The sequence below is a fragment of the Hylobates moloch genome, unplaced genomic scaffold (assembly GCF_009828535.3).
Source record: "Hylobates moloch isolate HMO894 unplaced genomic scaffold, HMol_V3 SCAFFOLD_2, whole genome shotgun sequence".
In the NCBI taxonomy this organism is placed as follows: Eukaryota; Metazoa; Chordata; class Mammalia; order Primates; family Hylobatidae; genus Hylobates; species Hylobates moloch.
In genome coordinates, this window is record NW_026652277.1 from 123,118,669 (window position 1) to 123,142,093 (window position 23,425).

The 23,425-nt window shown below is 39.3% G+C and overlaps 1 protein-coding gene across 1 annotated transcript in view; it reads right to left on the reverse strand.

Moving 5' to 3' along the window:
* Positions 1–23,425, reverse strand: part of PREP (prolyl endopeptidase) — a 125,737-nt gene that overhangs the window by 64,856 nt on the left and 37,456 nt on the right. Inside the window, exon 7 of the mRNA XM_032155906.2 lies at positions 11,134–11,239. Within this exon, the coding sequence (XP_032011797.1) occupies positions 11,134–11,239 (106 nt within the window). The remainder of the gene's footprint in view (positions 1–11,133; positions 11,240–23,425) is intronic.

The following is a 23,425-nucleotide window of genomic DNA, read 5'->3' on the forward strand; positions in this document are numbered from 1 at the left end:
AAGTCCAGGTCCAGATGGATTCACAGCCGAATTCTACCAGAGGTACAAAGAGGAGCTGGTACCATTCCTTCTGAAACTATTCCAATCAATAGAAAAAGAGGGAATCCTCCCTAACTCATTTTATGAGGCCAGCATCATCCTGATACCAAAGCCTGGCAGAGACACAACAAAAAAAGAGAATTTTAGACCAATATCCCTGATGAACATTGATGCAAAAATCCTCAATAAAATACTGGCAAACCGAATCCAGCAGCACATCAAAAAGCTTATCCACCACGATCAAGTGGGCTTCATCCCTGGGATGCAAGGCTGGTTCAACATACACAAATCAATAAATGTAATCCATCATATAAACAGAACCAAAGACAAAAACCACATGATTATCCCAATAGATGCAGAAAAGGCCTTTGACAAAATTCAACAGCCTTCATGCTAAAAACTCTCAATAAATTAGGTAACGATGGGACGTATCTCAAAATAATAAGAGCTATTTATGACAAATCCACAGCCAATATCATACTGAATGGGCAAAAACTGGAAGCATTCCCATTGAAAACTGGCACAAGACAGGGACGCCCTCTCTCACCACTCCCATTCAACATACTGTTGGAAGTTCTGCCCAGGGCAATCAGGCAGGAGAAAGAATAAAAGGTATTCAGTTAGGAAAAGAGAAAGTCAAATTATCCCTGTTTGCAGATGACAGGATTGTATATTTAGAAAACCCCATCATCTCAGCCCAAAACCTCCTTAAGCTGGTAAGCAACTTCAGCAAAATCTCAGGATACAAAGTCAATGTGCAAAAATCACAAGCATTCCTATTCACCAATAACAGACAAACAGAGAGCCAAATCATGAGTGAACTCCCATTCACAATTGCTACAAAAAGAATAAAATACCTAGGAATCCAACTTACAAGGGATGTGAAGGATCTCTTCAAGGAGAACTACAAACCACTGCTCGACGAAATAAAAGAGGACATAAACAAATGGAAGAACATTCCATGCTCATGGATAGGAAGAATCAATATTGTGAAAATGGCCATACTGCCCAAGGTAATTTATAGATTCAATGCCATCCCCATCAAGCTACCAATGACTTTCTTCACAGAACTGGAAAAACCTACTTTAAAGTTCATATGGAACCAAAAAAGAGGCCGCATTGCCAAGACAATCCTAAGCCAAAAGAACAAAGCTGGAGGCATCACGCTACCTGACTTCAAACTATACTTCAAGGCTACAGTAACCAAAACAGCATGGTACTGGTACCAAAACAGAGATATAGACCAATGGAACAGAACAGAGCCCTCAGAAATAATAGCACACATCTACAACCATCTGATCTTTGACAAACCTGACAAAAACAAGAAATGGGGAAATGATTCCCTATTTAATAAATGGTGCTGGGAAAACTGGCTAGCCATATGTAGAAAGCTGAAACTGGATCCCTTCCTTACACCTTATACAAAAATTAATTCAAGATGGATTAAAGACTTAAATGTTAGACCTAAAACCATAAAAACCCTAGAAGAAAACCTAGGCAATACCATTCAGGACATAGGCATGGGCAAGGACTTCATGGCTAAAGCACCAAAAGCAATGGCAACAAAAGCCAAAATTGACAAATAGGATCTAATTAGACTAAAGAGCTTCTGCACAGCAAAAGAAACTACCATCACAGTGAACAGGCAACCTACAGAATGGGAGAAAATTTTTACAATCTACTCATCTGACAAAGGGCTAATATCCAGAATCTACAAAGAACTTAAATTTACAATAAAAAAATCAAACAACCCCATTAACAAGTGGGTGAAGGATATGAACAGACACTTCTCAAAAGAAGACATTTATGCAGCCAACAGATACATGAAAAAATGCTCATCATCACTGGCCATCAGAGAAATGCAAATCAAAACCACAATGAGATTCCATCTCGCACCAGTTAGAATGGCGATCATTAAAAAGTCAGGAAACAACAGATGCTGGAGAGGATGTGGAGAAACAGGAACACTTTTACACTGTTGGCGGGACTGTAAACTAGTTCAACCATTGTGGAAGACAGTGTGGCAATTCCTCAAGGATCTGGAAGTAGAAATACCATTTGATCCAGCCATCCCATTACTGGGTATATACCCGAAGGATTATAAATCATGCTGCTATAAAGACACATGCACACATGTTTATTGTGACACTATTCACAATAGCAAAGAACTGGAACCAACACAAATGTCCATCAATGATAGACTGGATTAAGAAAATGTGGCACATATACACCATGGAAAACTATGCAGCCACAAAAAAGGACGAGTTTGGCTGGGCGCAGTGGCTCACACCTGTAATCCCAGCATTTTGGGGGGCCGAGGCAGGCGGATCATGACGTCAGGAGATCAAGACCATCCTGGCTAACATGGTGAAACCCCGTCTCCACTAAAAAAAACACAAAAAAATTAGCCGGGCGTGCTGGCGGGCGCCTGTAGTCTCAGCTACTCAGGAGGCTGAGGCAGGAGAATGGCATGAACCTGGGAGGTGGTGCTTGCAGTGAGCTGAGATCGCGCCACTGCACTCCAGCCTGGGAGACAGAGTGAGTCTCCGTCTCAAAAAAAATAAAAAAATAAAAAAAATAAAAAAGGTTGAGTTCATGTCCTTTGTAGGGACATGGATGAAGCTGGAAACCATCATTCTCAGCAAACTATCACAAGGACAGAAAACCAAACACTGAATGTTCTCACTCATAGGTGGGAACTGAACAATGAGAAAACACTTGGACACAGGATGGGGAACATCACACACCGGGGGCCTGTTGTGGGGTGGGGGAGGCGGGAGGGAGAGTATTAGGAGATACACCTAATGTAAATGACGAGTTAATGGATGCAACACACCAACATGGCACATGTATACATATGTTACAAACCCGCACGTTGTGCACATGTACCCTAGAACTTAAAGTATAATTTAAAAAAAAGTAAAAAAAAAAATCATTCAAGCTCCAATGAACAAAAAACAACAGAAAGGTGTACGTTATTGTCTGCCACCAAATTCTGAAGCATTAACCTTAGCCATAAATACACAGTACAAGTCATAAGCTCATTTAGAATAAGGAATGTGGCTGGATTCACAAAAGTCTAGCTATAAAATTGGAAAAATAGTCCAAAGTATAGGCCCTCACAGGGCCAGATGTTTTGCATGAGAGCTCTTGAAATTCTTTTGCTCTCCTGAAACCTTGTTCTACAGGGCTTTGGTAGAGAAATAAATCAAGAGAAAAGGTATATTCCAGTTCAACAATGGGGCTCATTCACTTTTGCTACTCGCAAGTTAGAACACTGTTGATTTAAATGGAAAACAGGAAAATTACTTTTTAAAAAGAAACATGATTTAACTCTTTAACTCTTTCACTTTTTGCCTACCTTCTCTGAGGTTCTTTTGTCTATAAAGTGGCATTATTCACTCGAAGCCAAAAGAATTTTCAATTCCCAAACCTCTCTACATTCAAATGTTAAAATTACTTTTTATAAACCTGCTTCTTGGTGGGGACTGATTCATTTATTGAGTGAAGATTAGTTTAAAATAAATTATCTTATGCTTTTCCTAGAGCAAAGTCCTACTTTTGTTACTTTCTTTGAAAAGTCATCAACTAAACTATATTAACTACATTTCACAGAAAATGCTGTGCAAGCTCCCTAATAATGGCAGCTAAAGTGCTTTTATACTTTACAAAAACTCTAAGGGCTGGACATGTCACGACGACAAATGCAAGGAGTGGTCAGCCACTGAGGCTGCAGGGCGCACGGGCTGCTGTTGTCCTGAATGGCTTCCTTCTGTCTCAGTCTGCCACATGATTAACAGTTAGAACGCAGGCTTGGGAGTTAAGCTGACATGGATCCAAATCTGTAAATGGCATTAGGAAAGCTAGTTGGCCTCACCAGCCTCAGTTTCCTGGGGATAATAATTCGTGCTCCTTGGAAGCTGTTGAGAAGACTGAATGAGATGCCTACATTTGTAGCTCAGAACCTGACACACAGGAAATGTTACACAAACAGTATTAACTATTATTCCAAATACTCCAGTGTTCAAGTGACAAAAGTAAACCGAACATGTTTTAAAATTAGTATAAATACTCATTTTATCACTAGTATTTTGTCTTTTATATCAAATTTGCTATTTTGGGTCTTGTTTTTATACTGTCTTTTGATGTCCCAATTCTTTTTTGTTTTTCCGCATTCCCACTCTGACACGCAGATTTCCTACCAACTCCCTGTCTTCTCTCTGAGGCCCTCCTCCCTTGTTGGTTTGCTTTTAGCACTCAGATGACTTTGCTAAGCTTTGGACAGCTCCTTTGCTTAAAGCTTCTCGAAGGTTTATCTCTCCTTTTCCACTCTACGCCTAAAGAATGTCCAGCCCTGCCAGGCAAGAACAAAACAGTCAATATCATCTCTGCTACCTAAAAATAAGAGCTGCATTAGTCAGAGATGGTGAAATGACCAATCTACATGTCTGCTAAATACCAGATTTCCTTTTATGGTTATGTGTTAGCATGTAATGCAAATTTAATTCCTAATGCAGGAAAAAGCCAATTTTCTTTAATGACACGAAAGCCTTAAAATAAAAATATGGTAGGTACTGAATACTTTATCAATCTAAAACAATCAAACTTTTAGCAAAAGAAGGAAAAGCACAGACAGGTTAGTGAAAGTTTGGGCAAATCCCAGGTAAGCTGGTATTTCCTTACAGAAATCAGCTTGTCACCACCATCCACCTTTTCTCCCTAAACTCCTCATAAATGCTGTGACATGAGCAAAGACCGCTCTAGGCCCATTTTAAGGATTTCAGACTTATGGTTCTTTTCGCCTAACAATCACTTATTAAGAATTCTATTAAAAACCTCTGACATAATTAATTTTAAATGTAGTTCGGGTGCAGTGGCCCATGCCTGTAATCCCAACACTTTGGGAGGCTGAGGCAGACAGATCACCTGAGGTCAGGGGTTTGTGACTAGCCTGGCCAACTACTAAAAATACAAAATTAGCTGGGTGTGGTGGCAGGCACCGATAATCCCAGCTACTCCAGAGGCTGAAGCAGGAGAATCACTTGAACCCAGGAGGCGGAAGGTGCAGAAAAAAAAAAATGTATTCAGGACAGGGACTAATGGTCAGCTCCTTTTTTGCTGCTATTATCCTATAAAGCAGGGAATAAAGTACCTGACTTTCTACTGGAAAATTAAGGAACCAAAGAGAAAAGAAAATGAAGAAAAGAAAGAAAACAGAAGAGAGAGGAAGTCTGAGCCTGGATCTGTGCGCTGGGCCACAGCCCGTCAGACACTCCCTCGAACTGATGATATCCACATCTTACCATCCAGCAGATGGGGAGCACTTGAAGGGCAGGGGCTACCATGTGTCATTACAAGTGCCCAACACAGTGCCTGGCACAGGGTAGGACATTAATGCATGTCTAATTCATAACTAAATATATGATTTAGGTACTCCTACATTTTAGACTGAACCTTACATACAGCTGTTTATAATGTAGACAACAAAAGTAACCAAAGTTAAATTTTAAAGAAGTTATTAGTATCTTCTGCTTTTCTAATAAAATTATTTAGAAATATATCCCTGAGTTAAATGTATTTATATTTTTAAGGCAGAAACTTAAGTTTTCATGTAAATTTTTAAAGTCCACATACTTGAGAAAAAAGAGACAGCTCTGAGCCCTGATACTTACCCATACTGCAGAAAATATTCAAAAATTTATTCTGAATTTTGTCTATGTAACTAATGTATATAAGGCAACTTTTTATATATTCAAAATAAGGTCAGACACAGTGGCTCACACCTGTAATCCCAGCACTTTGGGAGGCTGAAGCAGGAGGACTGCTTGAGCCCATGTGTTCGAAACCAGCCTGGGCAATATAGTGAGACTCCATCTCTATTTTATATTTAAATAAAGTAAATAAATAAAATAGGGTTATAGCAAACTTAGGAAACAAAGTACATACATACTTCAAAAGAAATAATATTGATTAGAAAGGTACAGAAAATATAAGAAAATCCAGACAAATTATTTTCTTGTAAGCTTCAGGATAATTAATTTCAACAAATCTGTGGGCATGAATCACATCAAGGATCACAGGAGTCAAGACTCAGCTGTCTTTTCTACTCCAGAACTAAAAAACATCATGCTAGCCTGGTGTCTTTAATGTTACCTTGATACTTCTTCACTTTTGATGTTAAACAAGCAACAGAATAAGAGAAGCAAAAATCTTCTGCTCACACAATATACAGGAATGAAAAAAAGAACCCATCATTCTCAGGGCTTAATAAAGGACAAAAATTTAATGAAAAAAAATTTAGGAAGCCACAGGGATAAAGATTCAAAATGCTCAGAAGGCAGTAACAGTTAGAGAGGGAGGGCGGCTTATCAAGCAAGGCCACCTGAGCACAAGGATCCCTAAAGGGATACGTCATTTGAGACAAGCTGGTACACACCTGCTGTGAGTCCAATAGGGACTGCTCTAGGTGCTGGCAACTCCATGGGGAACAAGACAGGCGACATCTTTAATCTCATGCAGCTCATGGATCCTCACACAAAGTGCTTTTGTATGGAGAGAAATGGAAATCAGAATGGGGGAAAGGAGGAGAAGGGGCAACTCTGGAGAGAAAGGTACCTATCAAAAGTACAAAGAAGGCCGGGCGCAGTGGCTCACGCCTGTAATCCCAGCACTCTGGGAGGCTGAGGCAGGTGGATCACGAGGTCAGGAGATTGAGACTAGCCTGGCCAACATGGTGAAACCCCATCTCTATGAAAAATACAAAAACTAGCCAGGTATGGTGGCATGTGCCTGTAGTCCCAGCTACTTGGGAGGCTGAGGAAGGAGAACTGCTTGAACTTGGGAGGTGGAGGTTGCAGTGAACTGAGATCATGCCACTGCACTCCAGTCTGGGTGACAGAGCGAGACTCCGTCTCAAAAAAAAAAAAAAAATAAAGTACAAGGAAGCCTGGTAGCCCCTGACAGGGACCTCTCTTCTCCCAAAGCAAGAAGGTAGTAACTCCACACATTTCTCTGGTAAGCCAGTGGAGAAGAGGACATGACTCTTTGGAGACTATCTGCTTAGCTGTTCTGAAGAGCTGAAAAATTATTATATATAAGCTTCTAAAGCCCAGATGACAGGCCTAATTCCATTTCTATACAGTGATGCATGAGGTGAGTCATGGAAACTACCTGTTCAGAAAAGGTAAGAAGGAGCAATTGCCAGCCTCAATTGCAGTTACTGGGTAAAGGATGTGATCCACAGCTTGCAACAAATGTGTTCATATTCTTAAGTGAAAATACTGCAAATGTAAATGGCAGAAATGAGGTTCTCCAAAGAGAGGCAGAGAACAACAGAGACAGCGCCTCCCATAAGGCAGCAAAAGAACAGAAGTCCATACTTACTTGATAAAATGAATCCAGTTTTAATTCCTACAGATCGCATTTAACTTTCAAGTTGCTAAGATATTTTCTATCCTGCTAATTTCGTTTTTTCTCCCTATGTGGTTTTTAAAAGATATTAAATTGCCATTGGCCTTTTTTGGGGGGCTTTTTGTGCTATCATTTCAAAATGCACATGGGCAGGTTTTCTTGGGAGACACAGATGATGGCAATGTGACATGAGCCACCCAAGTGAAATTCTTTAGTCCTCAAAAAAGACAATTGAGTGGTATCCTAAATATATAAATAATTTATAAAAAATGCTGATAATTCCCCCTGGCTTTAAGGGAAAACAGCTTAAAATTCTAGCAGAAAAGCTTTAAGATATCAAAAGAGGTACAGATTTTAGTAATATAAAATTTGAGGTTTCACAACATGGATTGAGTTTTCAGGCACCAGTTGTTCAGGTCTAAGTCATCTAACATTCAAGTTAACTAGTGCATTTAGTATTTAAGTTAAATGTTAATTATTCTATTTTTAGTGTAAAGAGGGTAACAAAATTGGGGAAGCACGTAAAAAAAAAAAAAAAAAGCAAAAAAGATCCTAGGAGTTAGTCATGGTCATCAACTGGGTATATAGACCCCTGAATTTTCAATTACCAACCTGCGCAATTAGACATGTTCCCTCACAGTCTCCTCTTTTGTGATTATGAATCTGGCTTTGCAGAAAACAAGTTAATTTGAAAATCTGTATTTAGAGCAGCTTTGAATCTGAAGATAGACCTTTTTTTTTTTTGGTGTCCTCAATCTAGTTTTCTAAGCTACCTAAAACTAAAGTACGGTGATTCTAAATATTCCTCTTTCAGTCAAGAAACAAAGAAAAAATGAAAGAATACTTGAGAACTCACTGCATGCCAGAAACCCTGCTAAGTTCTTTTCTTTGCATTTTCATTATTCCTCACAATTCCCTATGAAGTAGATATTATTTCCTTATTTGCAGACATGGAAATATTAAGGGAGAGAAAAAAAAAAACTTTAACAGGGTAACCAGTTATTTAGTGGCGGAGCTGAGATTAAAATTCAAATCTGATTTGAAAGGCTATGGTTATTATCCCAATATATCCAACTGTAATTAACAGGAACCATTTTTTTCCTTAATTTAATGATCCCTATCTCAATCTGCTATGTCTCCCCTTTTATAGACTAAATTTACTTAATCTTTTCAATAGTAAAATAATCACACACAATACTTGTTTCTCTAAATAGTCACAATCATCGATTCAAAATGAAACCAGTGATCAATTAAAAAGCAAACAAACAATAGTTCTCTAATCCCGTCCCACACAATTGATTTTTGAACCTAAGAATGAAAACTGATATTCGCCTGCTGAATAACTGCAATTGTTGAGAACTTTCAGAATCCCAGGGCCACCATTCAAAAGAATTACTCTGAAGTTTTTGTTATCCACAAATGTAATGCTAGCAAAGCAATAATCAGAAAAAAGATAACGGGCTCAGTGCTACACCTGGAACCTAGAAGCTACCACTGCAGAATGCTGATCCAGTTCATCAGTATGCAGCTCAACAGCTTCAAATCCACCTATCCTATGTTATTCTCTTCATATTCTGCTTTCTGGTCCACAGGATATGACATACTTTGCCAAATGCATCAGTGAAACCCTAACACTGACAGATCAGGTTAGTACCACTGGACTTGTTTGTTCCATGAGCTCACTGTGATGGTCTTTTTGCTATCAACTTGGCTAGGCTAGTGTCCCTCGTTAATCAATCAAACACAAATATAGGTGTTGCTGTGAAAGTATTTTGTAGATGGGATTAAGCCCATAATCCATTGACTTTAATGAAGAGAGATTATCCTGGATAATCTGAGTGGGCCTGACTCAATCAGTTGGAAGGCCTTAAGAGCAGAGCTGAGGCTTCCCTGGAGCTCTGAATGGATCATGGCCATTAAGAGTTTCTTAGATGCTCCTCTTTTTTCTTCTTCATATTCATTCTTAGCTACACTATCTAGAATTTGGGTTTTGAGAGCCTACTGCACCTCTGTACTGTCTTCCTTTTGGAATCCCAATCTCTTGAGTACTCTCTTCTCTAAATGCTAACACTGTAATAATAAAATAACTGGGTTGCAGGGGAAAGATAAGGACCCAGAGGTTGGGGGAAAACAAGGAGGGTTTCCATGAGTTTTGCCAGCACTTGGAAGTTTCACTCAAAATATTATTATGCCTTATTCGGAGCTTGCAGTGAGCCAAGATTGCGCCACTGCACTCCAGCCTGGGCGACAGAGCGAGACTCTGTCTCAAAAAAAAAAAAAAAAAAAAAATTATAATGCCTTATTAAAGTGGATACAGCAATAGCAGTCTGGTATATAAATATATGGACAGAATTTTATTCTCTATATTTGGAACGTGTGCAGGATAACAGCACCATAATGTCTCATGTCACTGATTCGTTCAGGCTCAATCTTAAAAGGTTTGCTCAGTTCTATGAAGACCTATGCTTGCAACTCAAGCGAACAATTCCTGGATGGTGGTTTGCCCTGACAGAGAATGCAAACACTGATGTGGCCGATGCTGGTTTCTTGATACCAAGATGGATGTATCTCTTTTTCTTAATAGAAAAAAATACTCAGTTTTATTAAATTGATACATATTTAACTCTAGGAAAAAAGTTGCTGACTTCACCCTGGTATATGTGTGAATGGTGCTCTGTAGTTATCTAATGTTAGGATGCAGATCTTGCTCAGAGAAGTTTAAAAATGATGCAATGCTCAATTAGACAAATATTTTCGTATCACAATGTAACACAGATTAGAAACTAATAATGAGGTAAATACATGATTACAGAAATGCACTTAGTATTCTGAAAATCTAGGTCAACCCTCTCTAAAATATTATTTATTTTACACTAACTAGAAGATAATGTAATTAGCTTAGTGTCTGTCCTTATTGGGGTGCCAGTACGTCTGACAGGACTTCTGAGTCTGGGAATTTTCAGCATAGTAAATTGTGCAGCTAAAAAGTTTCTGTGCTTGATGATAGTGCTGGTATGATAGAGATGGTGGAAGAGAACAACATTTAAAATAAGCCATCTCCAGAATTTGTAACTGGCTGGTTCTATGCTTATCATGATATGTAAGGCTTTGGCAAGCAAACACAGGCTGTTCTTTTCCTAAGTACTGAGGGCCACTCTACTGATTACATTAATCTAGCCAATTCCCATTGGTCTAATAACCCTTGCCTGTGACATTTTGCAACATTATGGCTTTTTTGTTTACTTTAAAGACAGGGTCTGGCTATGTTGCCCAGGCTGGTCTCCAACTCCTGGCCCCAAGCTGTCTTCCTGCCTCAGCCTCCTGAGCCCCTAGGATTGCAGGTATGATGCCACTATGCCCAGCTGCACCATTAAATCTAAATAGTTACAGACCAAAAGGGTCAGCTTCTCCTTCACGGTCTTCATGTGCAATACTCACGGGATATTTTCACACTATGTGCAGAAAGTATGGCTAATCTCAATCTACAGAGAAAATGCTAAAGCCAACAGTTTCATTCCCTTTTCCCTCATTTTATGGAATAGTACTAAAAGAAAAAAAATCAGATGCACTGACATGATGTGGTAGAATGGAAGAGGGTCTTGGGAAATCAATTAATAGACCAAAATAATACTTTTTAAATGAAGTTTCTTGGAATAACTATCTGTGTCTGAAAAAATAACTCACCCGCGATGCCACTGGATTCCTGCTGTAGGTCACAGTACCAGAGTCGGTTTACTGGATCACATCCTTCCCTTATTGACAACAAGACATAGCGGCCATCATCAGATAACTAAAAACGAAAAAAAAAAAAATAGTGCAGGGGGCTAATTAGAATTTATTTTTGTGAGAACATTATTGAATATTAAGTTAAAAAATTAAGGTTAATTTTCAAAGGCAGTGTCTCTGCCCCAAACTCATGATCTGATAAGAAAGTCATCTGAATAAAAAGATGAACATCAATTTTATCTTATTTCACCCATAATCATAGTTTAACAAAACACAGTGAATTATTTTAGTTGAAAATATCAGTAGAGGTAACTGAATGTCATAACTTCAATGTAATTTTTATTTTAATTTCTAGTCTATTATTTAAACTGAAAATACGTGAAATCCATCATTTTGAATATAATATCCTTGACTTTAAAGTTTCCTCATGGGTTGCATAATTTAAAGTTTGTTGTTCTCAATAAAAATTAGCAAAATGGGGCTGGGCACGGTGGTTCATGCCTGTAATCTCAGCACTTTGGGAGGCTGCGTGGGGGTGGATCACCTGAGGTCAGGAGTTCAAGACCAGCCTGGCCAACATGATGAAACCCTGTCTCTACTAAAAATATAAAAATTAGCCAGGCGTGGTGGTGGATGCCTGTAATCCCAGCTACTCAGGAGACTGAGGCAGGAGAACTGCTTGAACCCAGGAGACGGAGGTTGCAGTGAGCTGACACGGTGCCACTGCACTCCAGCCTAGGCAACAAAGTGAGACTCCACCTCAAAAAAAAAAAAAAAAAAAAAAAAAAAAGAATTAGCAAAATGGATATGGATGCAAGAAATTCACTACGGTCCACGCTGGTCACATTGACGTTTCTACTGAACAACTAACTGCTTATGCATATTTTTAGTCCCTTCTACTGCAAGATCTCAGAAATGAATGGCTTAGGCTCAGAGACTTTCCTTGTTAGTATAAACAGCAGAATGTTAGGTAGCAAAAAGAATCCTGATAAAAAAATCTAATACAAACAATGTATTATTGTTTTGAGTTGACAAAAAATGTGGTATCAAACTATACATATTCCTTTGCAACTAATTTTTTTCATTCAATATAAGTTTTATAATTAGTCCATGTTGATATGTGTAAATCTAGTTCATTCGTTTTAACTGCTGTATAGTATTACAATCTAGAAATATACCACCATTAGTTGATCCATCATCCTACTCATAAACATCTACATTATTTGTTTTCTTACTATTACATACTTTAGAAAATTTCTTGAACATGTTTGTGACCTAAAATGCTTCCCAGTGTATATAACTAGAAGTAAAACTGCTCAGTGGTAGGACATGCACATATTCAACTTTATGAGATGTTGCCAAATTATTCTCCAAAGTGGTTGTACCAACTTACACTCTTACTTAGCAGTACTGTGTGAGTTCCTGTTGTTCCATACCCTTATTATGAGGGTTAATTTTATATGTCAATCTGGTTAGGTCATAGTGCCCAGATATTTGGATGTTAGTTTAGATGTTTGTGAAGTTTTTTTTTTTTTTTTAAGATAAGATTACCTTTAAATGAGCAGACTTACCAGGTAAAGCGGATCACCCTCCATAATGTGGGTGGGACTCATCCAATCAGTTGATGGCCTTAACAGAACACTGACCTCTGCTGAATAGGAGGGATTCAGCCAGCCAACTGCCTATGGACTCAACTATAACTCTTCCTTGAGTCTCCAGCCTGTGGGCCTACTCTGCAGGGTTAGGACTTGCCAAGGCTCCACAATCACGTGAACCAATTCCTTAAACAAATCCTCTCTATGTATATACATACATACATACATACATACATACACACATACACACATCCTATTAGCTCTTTTCTCTGGTAAACCCTGACTAATAGCTGTTATTCTTTCATTTGCTCCTTCAATAAACACTTGCTAAGCAGCTATTTTGTGCAAGACATTTTTCTAGGTGTTAAAGATACATCAGTAAACAAATCAGGAAAAAATGTTACCTCTATTAAGAGAGAGGAACACATAAATATGGAATTATGTAGTATATTATGATAAATGCCATGGAAAACATGAACAGGTCTGAGTAAGGGAGACAGGATATGGTGGTCGGGCTGTATTTTTTTTTTTTTTTGAGATGGAGTTTCACCTTGTAGCCCAGGCTGGAGTGCAGTGGCACTCCAACCTGCAATCTCTGCCTCCTGGGTTCCAGCAATTCTCCTGCCTCAGCCTCCCGAGTAGCTGGGATCACAGACGCCTACCACCATGCTCAGCTAATTTTTGTATTTTTAGTAGAGACGGAGTTTCACCATGTTGGTCAGTCTGGTCTTGAACTTCTGACCTCAAGGTGACCCACCCACCTTGGCCTCCCAAAGTGCCACTGCGCCCAGTCGAGGCTGTAGTTTTAAATATGGCAATCAAGGTAAACCCCATTAAGAAGGCATCTTTCCACTGTTTTCTGACTTGCACTGTTTCCACTGGAAAGTTGGTGTCATTTCTTATCTTTGTTTCTCTATATGTAATATGTGTTTTCTCCTCTGGCTGCTTTTAGTATTTTGTTATCTTTGGCTTTCTGAACATTGATTATTCTGTAACGGGCTTTGATGTTTACCCTGCTTGAGATTAATTGAGCTTCCTGAATCTGTGGATTTCTGTATTTTATCAAATTTGTAACATTTTTGGCCATTTATTTCTCATGTACATATTTTTTGTCCTCTCACCCCTATTCTAGAACTTCAAATACATACTGTTACATAACTTGGTACTGTTCCACAGGTCAACGAAATGTATCCCTTTTTGTTTTAGTTTCTCTTTGTGGTTTAGTTTTGATTGTCCTGTCTTCAACTTTTGCATTTTCTTTTATAGCATCTAAAGTGCTATAAACAGATAATTTTTCATTTCAGAGTTTTATTTTTTACTCTAGAAGAGTATGTGGTTCATTTTTATATTTTCTATTTCTTTGTTCATTATATTAACACTTAGTAAAGATCTCTCAAAAGTATTTTTTTATGATAGCTTTTTATAAGTCCTTATATGTTAATTCTACTCTGTTATTTCTGGATCTGTTTCTATTGACTATTTTTCCTCTTGGCTATAAGTCACTTTTTTTTAAATAACTTTATTTTTTAACTGGATTCTGGACTTTTGAATGTTGTCTGGATTTCTTTTATTTTCTGGTCTGCCTGTAAAACATTTTGCGGCAGTTAATTTGTTGGCAGATCAGCTTGATCCATTCAAGACTTGTTTTCAAAGGTTTGTTGGGTAAGGTATACAGCCCCACTGCTAAGGCATGGCCTCTCTGAGGTCTAACTGAATACCCTGGGTGTTCACAAAGTCTTCCCCCTCTGACTTGTCAGAATGTGAACGTCTCCCAGCTGTTTTAAACCTTTGGGAGTTGTCAGCTTACAGCCCCCTAGTAGTTCTTAGCTTGAATCATAAAGTCTCAGTCAGCACACACACTGCTTAACAGTTAGCTGAAAACATGAGGGGATTCCAAGGCAGATACCTGAAACTCTTAGTGGGCAGTTCCCTCCTTTTGTTACTCTGCCCTGCAAATTCCAGTGGCTTCAATCTCCCTGATTTCCAATCTTTGGATCCTTAGCTCAGTGAGACTACAATACTCTGAGCTCCTCCTCCTTGTGCCAGAGGCCAAAAAATAACTCCAGGCAGAAAGCTGGGGCAACTGTAGGATTTACCTCTTTCCTGGATCAGTCTGGGGTAGCCTATTGATCAGTATCTGAAAACAGCTGCTTTGTCTATTTTGCATAGTTTCCTAGCTGTGTACAGCAGGAGGACTAGTCCAGTACCAGTTATATCATCATGTCCAGAAGCAAAAATCTATCATTATGTCTTAAACAAGTCTCTTGCAAATGAACACAATTTGGACACATCTAGTCTTTAAAATCCAATCTAAAAATCTGTATTCCATATCCATTAATTTTTATTGCTGAGGTACTGGCTTCACATTTTAAATTTTGAACCTTTTATTTATCTTGCTTTCCCTGGTGTCTTTCCTCTTTGTATTATATTTTTCCTCTTTGATTTGGGAATTACACATTCTATTATCCTTAAGCTTTTAATATACATGGCTAACTGTTCAGAATTTTGGTTCCACCTATTTTTTAAACCATCCTATATTAAAATTATCCACAACTTCACAATTATAATCTTATTAATATAATTGAAAGCAACATCATTAATACTACTTCATACTTTTCTTCTCTTGTCCTTTAAATAAAGACAGACTCTTTACAGCTTACATCAATCATAAATGATGGCTAATCCAGTTGTAGTGACTCAGTCATCAGAAAGAAAGGGCAGTAACATTCACTGCAAGAACCACACCAAACCTTCGATGACAGCTGTCTCAAGCACATCTAATGAGTTTTTCTCAGCATTTCCAGCTGTGCTAAATAGCTGTGGCGGTTTATACTTAATCTAAAGCAGGAAGTCCCAAGGTACATTGCTGTTATAACACCAATTAAGTCAGTCCTCTTCATTACAATTCTCTTCACCACAATCTGGAGTTGCTCCATAGCCACTAAAATTTGCTAAACTGAAAACAACGTTGCATTTTCAAATGCTCAAAGTCTCAAGCCTCAAAATCATTTGTAAGTCAGTGTTGCCCCAAAATGTACAGACTAAAAATACATCTTCTTCCACTTAAATTTAAACAACACACACTTAATGACAGCCCCACACTCAGACTATTTCAAGGCAATTTAAAAGATGAATTTTGGAAATCATTGGGGGCGGGGGGGAAGACATAAATCCTGTTGATGTGGAGGGCATGTGACTGTCAACAGAATAAAGTTACTTTCCTAAAAGCCAGATTTAAAAAAAGAAAAGTAGAAAAGCCGGCAAGCCAAGAGCCCATTAGGCCTTCGTGGAACAGTTTGAATTCCGGTTCAACAATACTGTTTTTGTTTTTTTTTTCTTTAAGTGGTATGATATCCCAGCTAGAATAATTGTGCTCTCCAGAAGCAATTAATGTGATTTGCAAACACTGATTTTTTCTTTTGCAAAAACTGTAATAATATTAGCCTGACCAATTATGAAATAATTCCTAAATTTGTGCTTTCATGGCTTCCTTCTATTTTAAATCTGTATTATTTTAAGCAAATTTTCCACAAGTAAAAATGACTTAACTTCATAAAAATCTACCATTTATGTAAATAAAACATTAACAAAAACAAAATTAAAAGAATTACTATAAATGAAACATTTACATTGCTGATATTAAATCCATTACTTGTATTCCTAACCATAACAATAAACATCAAGGCTAAAACTCTTTACCATTTTTATTACTGTCAATTTTTAATATGTAGGTTACTTTGACAGTCTACTTCTGCAAAGTCATCTGTTGAATTATATTTAGAGTACTGGTTAAATATAATTAGAAAATATTAAAAGAGAAGAAAGTACTAACATCTGTATTGATAAATGTATTTGGAAAGAGGAAAAAACCTAGATGTAGAGAGAGTGTGGTATTCTACAGATGGGCTAAATAACATTTGGTCATTCACTGGTACGAAGCCTTTCATTTTGCATAAACAGACAAAACCTGGGAGGTTATAAAAAAACAGCCAAAAGCCACACCCCCATGCTCCTTCTCTGGTGGCCGGCAGAAAGGCATGTCTCCCGAAGGTGGGAGGAGCACTCACCTCCAGGCTTCAGGGAGTAATTCACTCTTCCCCCTTGCCTTGGCCACTCTTTCTTGGCAGAGTTTCCTCAAATTTAACTTCTCCTTCCACCAGAGTGGAATCAAGGTCCTCAGTGAAAGGGGAAAGTCACTCAGCTTGCTTTGGTTAAGGGTACTTGGATATGCCATTCGTCACTGTAAAATGGATCTTCTGGGTGGTCCAGCCCAGTTCTCCGAAACAGCCAACTACCACAGGCCCAAGGGCAAAAGCCTTTTCATAAAAGAGTATTCCTGTGCCCAGGGTGGATGAGGTTGGACAAAGCTACTATCACCAGAAGTGGCTGATCTTAATAGGAAAATCTCGGTCAACTTCCTGTCCCCAGCCAACTTCTCATCTCCCATACCAAAGACACAATTTAACACGTGCCATCAACCACTGCAGTCCGCTATTCAGGGCAGCCACAGGTGGGGTGTGTATTCCCCCAAGATTTATCAAGGTTCTGCCAAGTGCTGGCTGCTGAACCAGGCTCAGGCACACACAGATCAATAGACTAGAACTTTCAAGAACTCGTGCTCAGGTGGGAGAGACAGATACACTGAAGGATACAGACACACAGAAAAAGCCATGTTGTAGAACATTAATAGCAAGAAGTACAATGTATGATGTGAGTGCCAGAGAGGGACATCTACAGGTTGGTAAGCTGGACGGAAAAATGAATTCTAAGAAGGCTTTTGGGAAGTGATGACTCCTAAATGATTATTAAAGAAGTAGAATTCCCTTAGTTTCTTGAAATTGTCCATGCTTAAAACTCAAAGGCTACCGTGGTTTATGTTATCTGGCACAGAGAGCTATGTCTAACATATACTCAAGTACATACATTCATTCTCAAGTGTATATCTCACTGACAGACATCAGCATGTGTAGTGGGTGCTGTGCTGGGCTGCCCTCTAGGGCTGAAGCCCTCATCTCCCAGCTGATGGGTGTTGGGAGCAGACAGCTCTCAGATGAGAATCTCTCCAGGTCTCATCCTCAAGTTGAAGATGGCACCTCTCCCAAGGTCATGCATTCTTTTGGGTTCATCCACATATGACAACTATTTAATGTAGGTTTATAAAGGCCTGGACCCCTCTCCCTCCCTTTAGGACAATGCTGAAGGGCTCACCTAGCTTGAGCGTTCCTGTAGGATTGTCTGACACCTCTGTGATGATTGCATCACAGTCCAAGTTCTCCCTCTGCTGCCTTCGTTCGTCACACAGGCAGATTTTGAAAGCTCTCCCATCGAACTTCCGGCACACAAATTTCTATCTCAGAGTCTGCTTCCCAGGGAAGCTGACCTGTGACAGCATGTAAGGCATCGCTAATATCCTGTAAATATGCAGTGTGTACAACACAGCCCACAGCCACTGTTCTTCCACTCAGTGTCCTCGCCAGGCCCAACAAACAGTTCAGTTCTCTCTGCCTCAGGTCTGAATCAACTAGAAACAGAACAAGAGTCAACAGATGGAGAACCGAGATCTCAACTTTAGTGCTGAATAAGTACACACTTAAGAATGTGGCTTAGTGCTGTGAGTCAGCTAATCTGTGAACTCTCAACCTCTCTCATGTCTAGTCATTGAGAAACCAAGATTCAACGAAATTCCTTGGCAGGGAGGTCAGAAAAACGGGGAAAGAAGTGTTCCCCTTCCATCTTGGTGGTTTCTTACCCTAGCATATTTTATGCTAGCCTGAGGAAACCTTTGTAAGTCTTGGCTTCTACTTTTGAAGAGGGAACCCAGTAACAGCTATCATTCTAACTTGCATTTATCAAAAGGTAGGATATAAGGTATGGGGGTATTGTATTTTATAGTTTCATTAAAGAAGCCACATTAATTCATTAACAATTCTACTGTGTATACTGTGGTACTAGGCTACACTAAGGAAGTCTAAGAAAACTCTCATTAGACATAGTTCAAATTGTTAGAGTATGTATTTTATACTTAACTCTATTAGGTTCACATGTACTTGTCTGATAAGGAACGCATAATTCGGACAGCTTAGCATATTCAGGAAAATAACTCCTACAAAAATCACAGAATTTAGAGGGACAGGTAGCAACTGGAGTCTTTTTAAGGGAATCTGGTCCCAAATAAATGTTTTTACAAAATGTCTTCAGTTAATGCCTCACCTAGGTGTGATGTGATTCACTCAGACCAGAGTCTTGATCAAGCAATTCCACTTCACAAGGTCATCAGCTCTACCACTGGGTCATTTGAAGGCTTTACACACACACATACATATATACACACATATACATACCATATATGTATGAGTCTTCAGGATAAGTATGAAATAGATACTAATATCTCAATATGGCAGTTTCTCTGGAAAATGGGTATATATTTTCAGCAATAAGCCTATATTATTAATATTAAACTGAATCTTGCTATTTTCAGTCTCAAAACCGTATAATGCAAAGAATACCTGAGCTTTCCAAGTGACCAAAGTAAACAAGCCTTTCTTCATATTAAGAGACAATTAACAGAAAAGCATTTCATGTTTTAAACTCTCAATAATTTAACTATGTATGAAGTAATTTGTCCTTAAAAACAACACAACACAAAATTTAATATTTATATATATATAGGATATGTGGACTTACACCAAACATATTTTCAAAGAAAAACTCAAAAGCTATTTTATGCTACAGCAACTACACTCCAGTTGTGTGGTGTTGTATTAATAAGGAAATTTTCATGGCTATGAAATTTCTTTAGTATAATTTTTTTCTCTTAGAACCTAACAAAAAAAAGGCAAAGAAAGTTTTTTCATTATTTGAATCTACACACACTTTCAAACTGAGGAAGGTATTTTCTTTAATATATTATAATAAAAGAATTAGTTGCATGTAAAAAAAAAGCATTCTAAAAAGCAGTGACACTTGAAATTGTCCTGGAAATGAACAAAAGGAGTGAAAATGGATTTTAATAGCTTTGAGAGTTAATCATGCTATTCTCAGAGCAGGAGACTTTATCAAATTTATTTTATGTAAATCTTTTGAATTCCTTTCATAATAGTTGTGAATAATGGCAACATCCCTTTAATATTATTTTTCTAACACTTAGGAAAACTTTTAAAACTAACCACCTACAATGATGACTTTTCATATATGAAACTCATTTATGGATTTGTAATAAAAATAAGAGGCAATGCCAGTAACAGACATACAGGGGAGCCATAAGCACATGTGAGTATGCATTAATAATTTTAACAAATGAAGTTACCCAGCTTTCCCAGTACAGCATGGTACTACAGCAATAGAAGAAAAAAAGAAATCAATCCAAATACTGTATGTTGTGTTGCTCGGTATGCCAGAAACTGATAAAACAGAAAATTCTAAGAAAACAAAACACATACAAAATAAAATAAATAATGTAGGACTTGACATGATATAGGCACTACTGTTTCTAAGTTAGCTGGTGGTTTGTCTGGTTGATAAATTTGGTTATTCAACAATCTACTGTTTGGGTTGGGTGTGGTGGCTCAAGCCTGTAATCCTAGCACTTTGGGAGGCCAAGGCGGCTGAATCACTTGAGGTGAGGAGTTCAGGACCAGCCTGGCCAACATAGTGAAACCCCGTCTCTACTAAAAATACAAAAATTAGCTGGGCGTGGTGGTGTATGCCTATAATCCCAACTACTCGGGAGGCTGAGGGACGAGAATCGCTTGAACCCAGGAGGTGGAGGTTGCAGGGAGCCAGGATCACACCACTGCACTCCAGCCTGGGCAACACAGCGAGACTCCATCTCACAAGGAAAGTATCTACGGTTTGTCCTATTCTCTTCCTTGCTGAGCAAAACAAGTGTTCTGTAAGAAAAGTGATTGATCAACAAATCCAACATGTCTACTAAAAACGACTCTCTCCTGCAGGATTGTTTTATGTATGAAGAGCGGCACAGCCTTCTTGCTTTACTCACATCCATGTCTCTAGCTTGGCTTTCTGACTTTTCTGCCTTCCCAACCATGCTGCTGAGATTTTCCTGTGTGCTTATCAGCACGGTGAATATTATCACGTAAGGCAGTGCTAATGAAACAGTGGTGGACACAAGGCAAGGGCTAAGTACTTAGAGAATAAATATGGACTGTGCCAACTGGGAAGAGGGCTACTGAGCAATTACTGCTCCAAGTCAAAAACAGCCAACCAGCAAGGGGCAGAGGAGGCAAAGACCCCCTACCAGGAACACCACTGGACTTTTCTGTGTCTGTTCTGGAAGGTGAGACCCTGCTGGTCTTCATGTGCATGAACTTCCGCAGGGGGCATGGGAAGAGTAAGGAAATTAACACTCACTGCATGCCTACTATAAGTCAAGCATCAGGCGACACACTTTAAATGTTAATATATGTGTAATATATATGTTTTTAATTACTAGGGATCACAGGCGAACATATAAAAATGGCTTATGGAGAGATATGATAGATATTAAGATTCAGGATTACTTTTGAAAAAAAAAACTTTTCAAGAATTAGGTATAACAGAATTAGGTTCTCAATATAGGATTTTGGGAGATAATCACAAAGAAGCTGGGCATTTTCTCATTTAATCCTTTCTAAAGGGATGACGCATTTTCACAATCTTCATTCTACAGCACCCTCTGCTGGGAACAGTGCCACAAAGTGTTTGATTTCTTTAGGATTTTTTTTCTCCCCAAATGCTCACAATTCACTTTAAAACAGAGCTTTGTGGGTTTTTTGTTTTTTTTGGTCCAATAGAACCTGACAATTTCTATTCTGCCATGAAACTGTCCTTCAAGTAAAGCCTCACAGTCTATATTAAATAACTGGCACCTCTGCCCATCAAAGCCCAGTGGCAGCTGTTTCATGTTACACCCCAGGGGCACAAGGGAGCTCTTGTTCCTGAGCCCAGCATTTTGGACATGTGCAGGAGGGACTGAGTGTGGAAGGCTTCCTGAGGTCCCTGGCTGAAAGTGAGGAGGGCAGTGAACACATCCTGTACTTCCAGGACAGAGTGACCCATGGATATGCCTTCCCCTGGAGCAAGAGGTACCCAGGAAGCTACCAGGAAGACAGCTGGCCTCGAGACATCTTGAAAGGTCCCTGATGAAAAAGGGTGGAGGAAGGAAAGGCAGAGAAGTCTGAATCTCGAGGGAATGCTTCTGAGATCAAAAGCTTTGGTGCAGGCAGGTGGTGCAAAAGGACAGCCAGGAAGTTTATAACCCACATCACAAACAGCAAAGTACAGTTTCCTAAAATCGAGGGGATGTCTCTAAAAAAAGGATGGCATAAGGAGAGCTGGAACCTGGACATACATCCTCATTGCAAGCAGCCAAGAGAGGCCAACAAACAATGATAGACCAACAAACAATTCCCAATAAGCAAAACTCCCATTTCTCTTGTCTTACTCCTCCTCCCTGTGTGTCTACTGGGAAAACTAACAGGATGAAAAGGCAAGGAGAGGGGCTTGGCAAACTTGAGCTGGGTAGAGGGCGAAAGCATGTAAATTGGAGAGAGCGATATTTTGTTTTGGACTGCAATGAAACTTTAATAGCAGTTCCAATACCCAAAAGTGTCCAGAAAGCAAGGAGTTCTGCTGGGTTGAAGGCAGTCGTCCCAGGAAGACACGCTGTCACAGCGTGATGGAGGGCAACAGTGGGGAAACTAAAGCTGCTTCCTGATTGGAACTCCCTGAGATCTGCCTGATGAAGGCAAGACAGACCTGTCCATGCAGGAAGGCAGAGGAGGTATCTGTGAAGAAGGAAGATGAGTCACGAGGAGATAGCATCTAGGATATAAAGAGAAGTTCTCAGTGAACTTGGACTGCAGCAGCCGAAGGGGAGGTTGACGACAGCAAGCCAGAGAAATCTGCACATGTCCACAAGCACATCCAGTCTCTGCCCACAGGGTTCCTCCACCCACACCCACAAAGCCCGCATCCTGCCCTGTGTCCTGCTTCTCTCATACCCAGCAGCTAAGTTCCCTCCCAGGAGGCTAAGAGATGCTGTGATAAATCCTCCGTCCAGTTTCAGAGCTGAAAAAGCCCTGGAAGAAATAAAGGAAATGACCTTGAACAGATTAAGTGACTTGCCCAAGGCCACAGACTGAACTAGAATAAAAATTTCTGTTCCAGTACATTCCTCTCACTCTAACACTGGCTCTCTCATCATAGACACTGTAAAATGTGTTATCTAAATGCTAGGTTCTATGACTGGACCAAAAGCAAGTACTTTTATAATAAAAGCAACATTAAATAAAAGCAACAATTGCAGCACATGCCTTTGGTACATGGTTATAAAGAGGACTATGGCTGGGCACAGTGGCTCACACCTGTAATCCTAGCACTTTGGGAGACCAAGATGGGCGGATCACTTGAGGTCAGGAGTTTGAGACCACGCTGGCCAACATGGTAAAATCCTGTCTCTACTAAAAATACAAAAATTAGCCAGGCATGGTGGCACGAGCCTGTAATCCCAGCTACTTGGGAGGCTGAGTCAAGAGAACTGCTTGAACTTGGGAAGCGGAGGTTGCAGCGAGCCGAAATCACGCCACTGCACTCCGCCCTGGGTGACAGAGTGGGATTCCATTTATTGCTTTTCTCTAAGATGCAAATCACTAAAT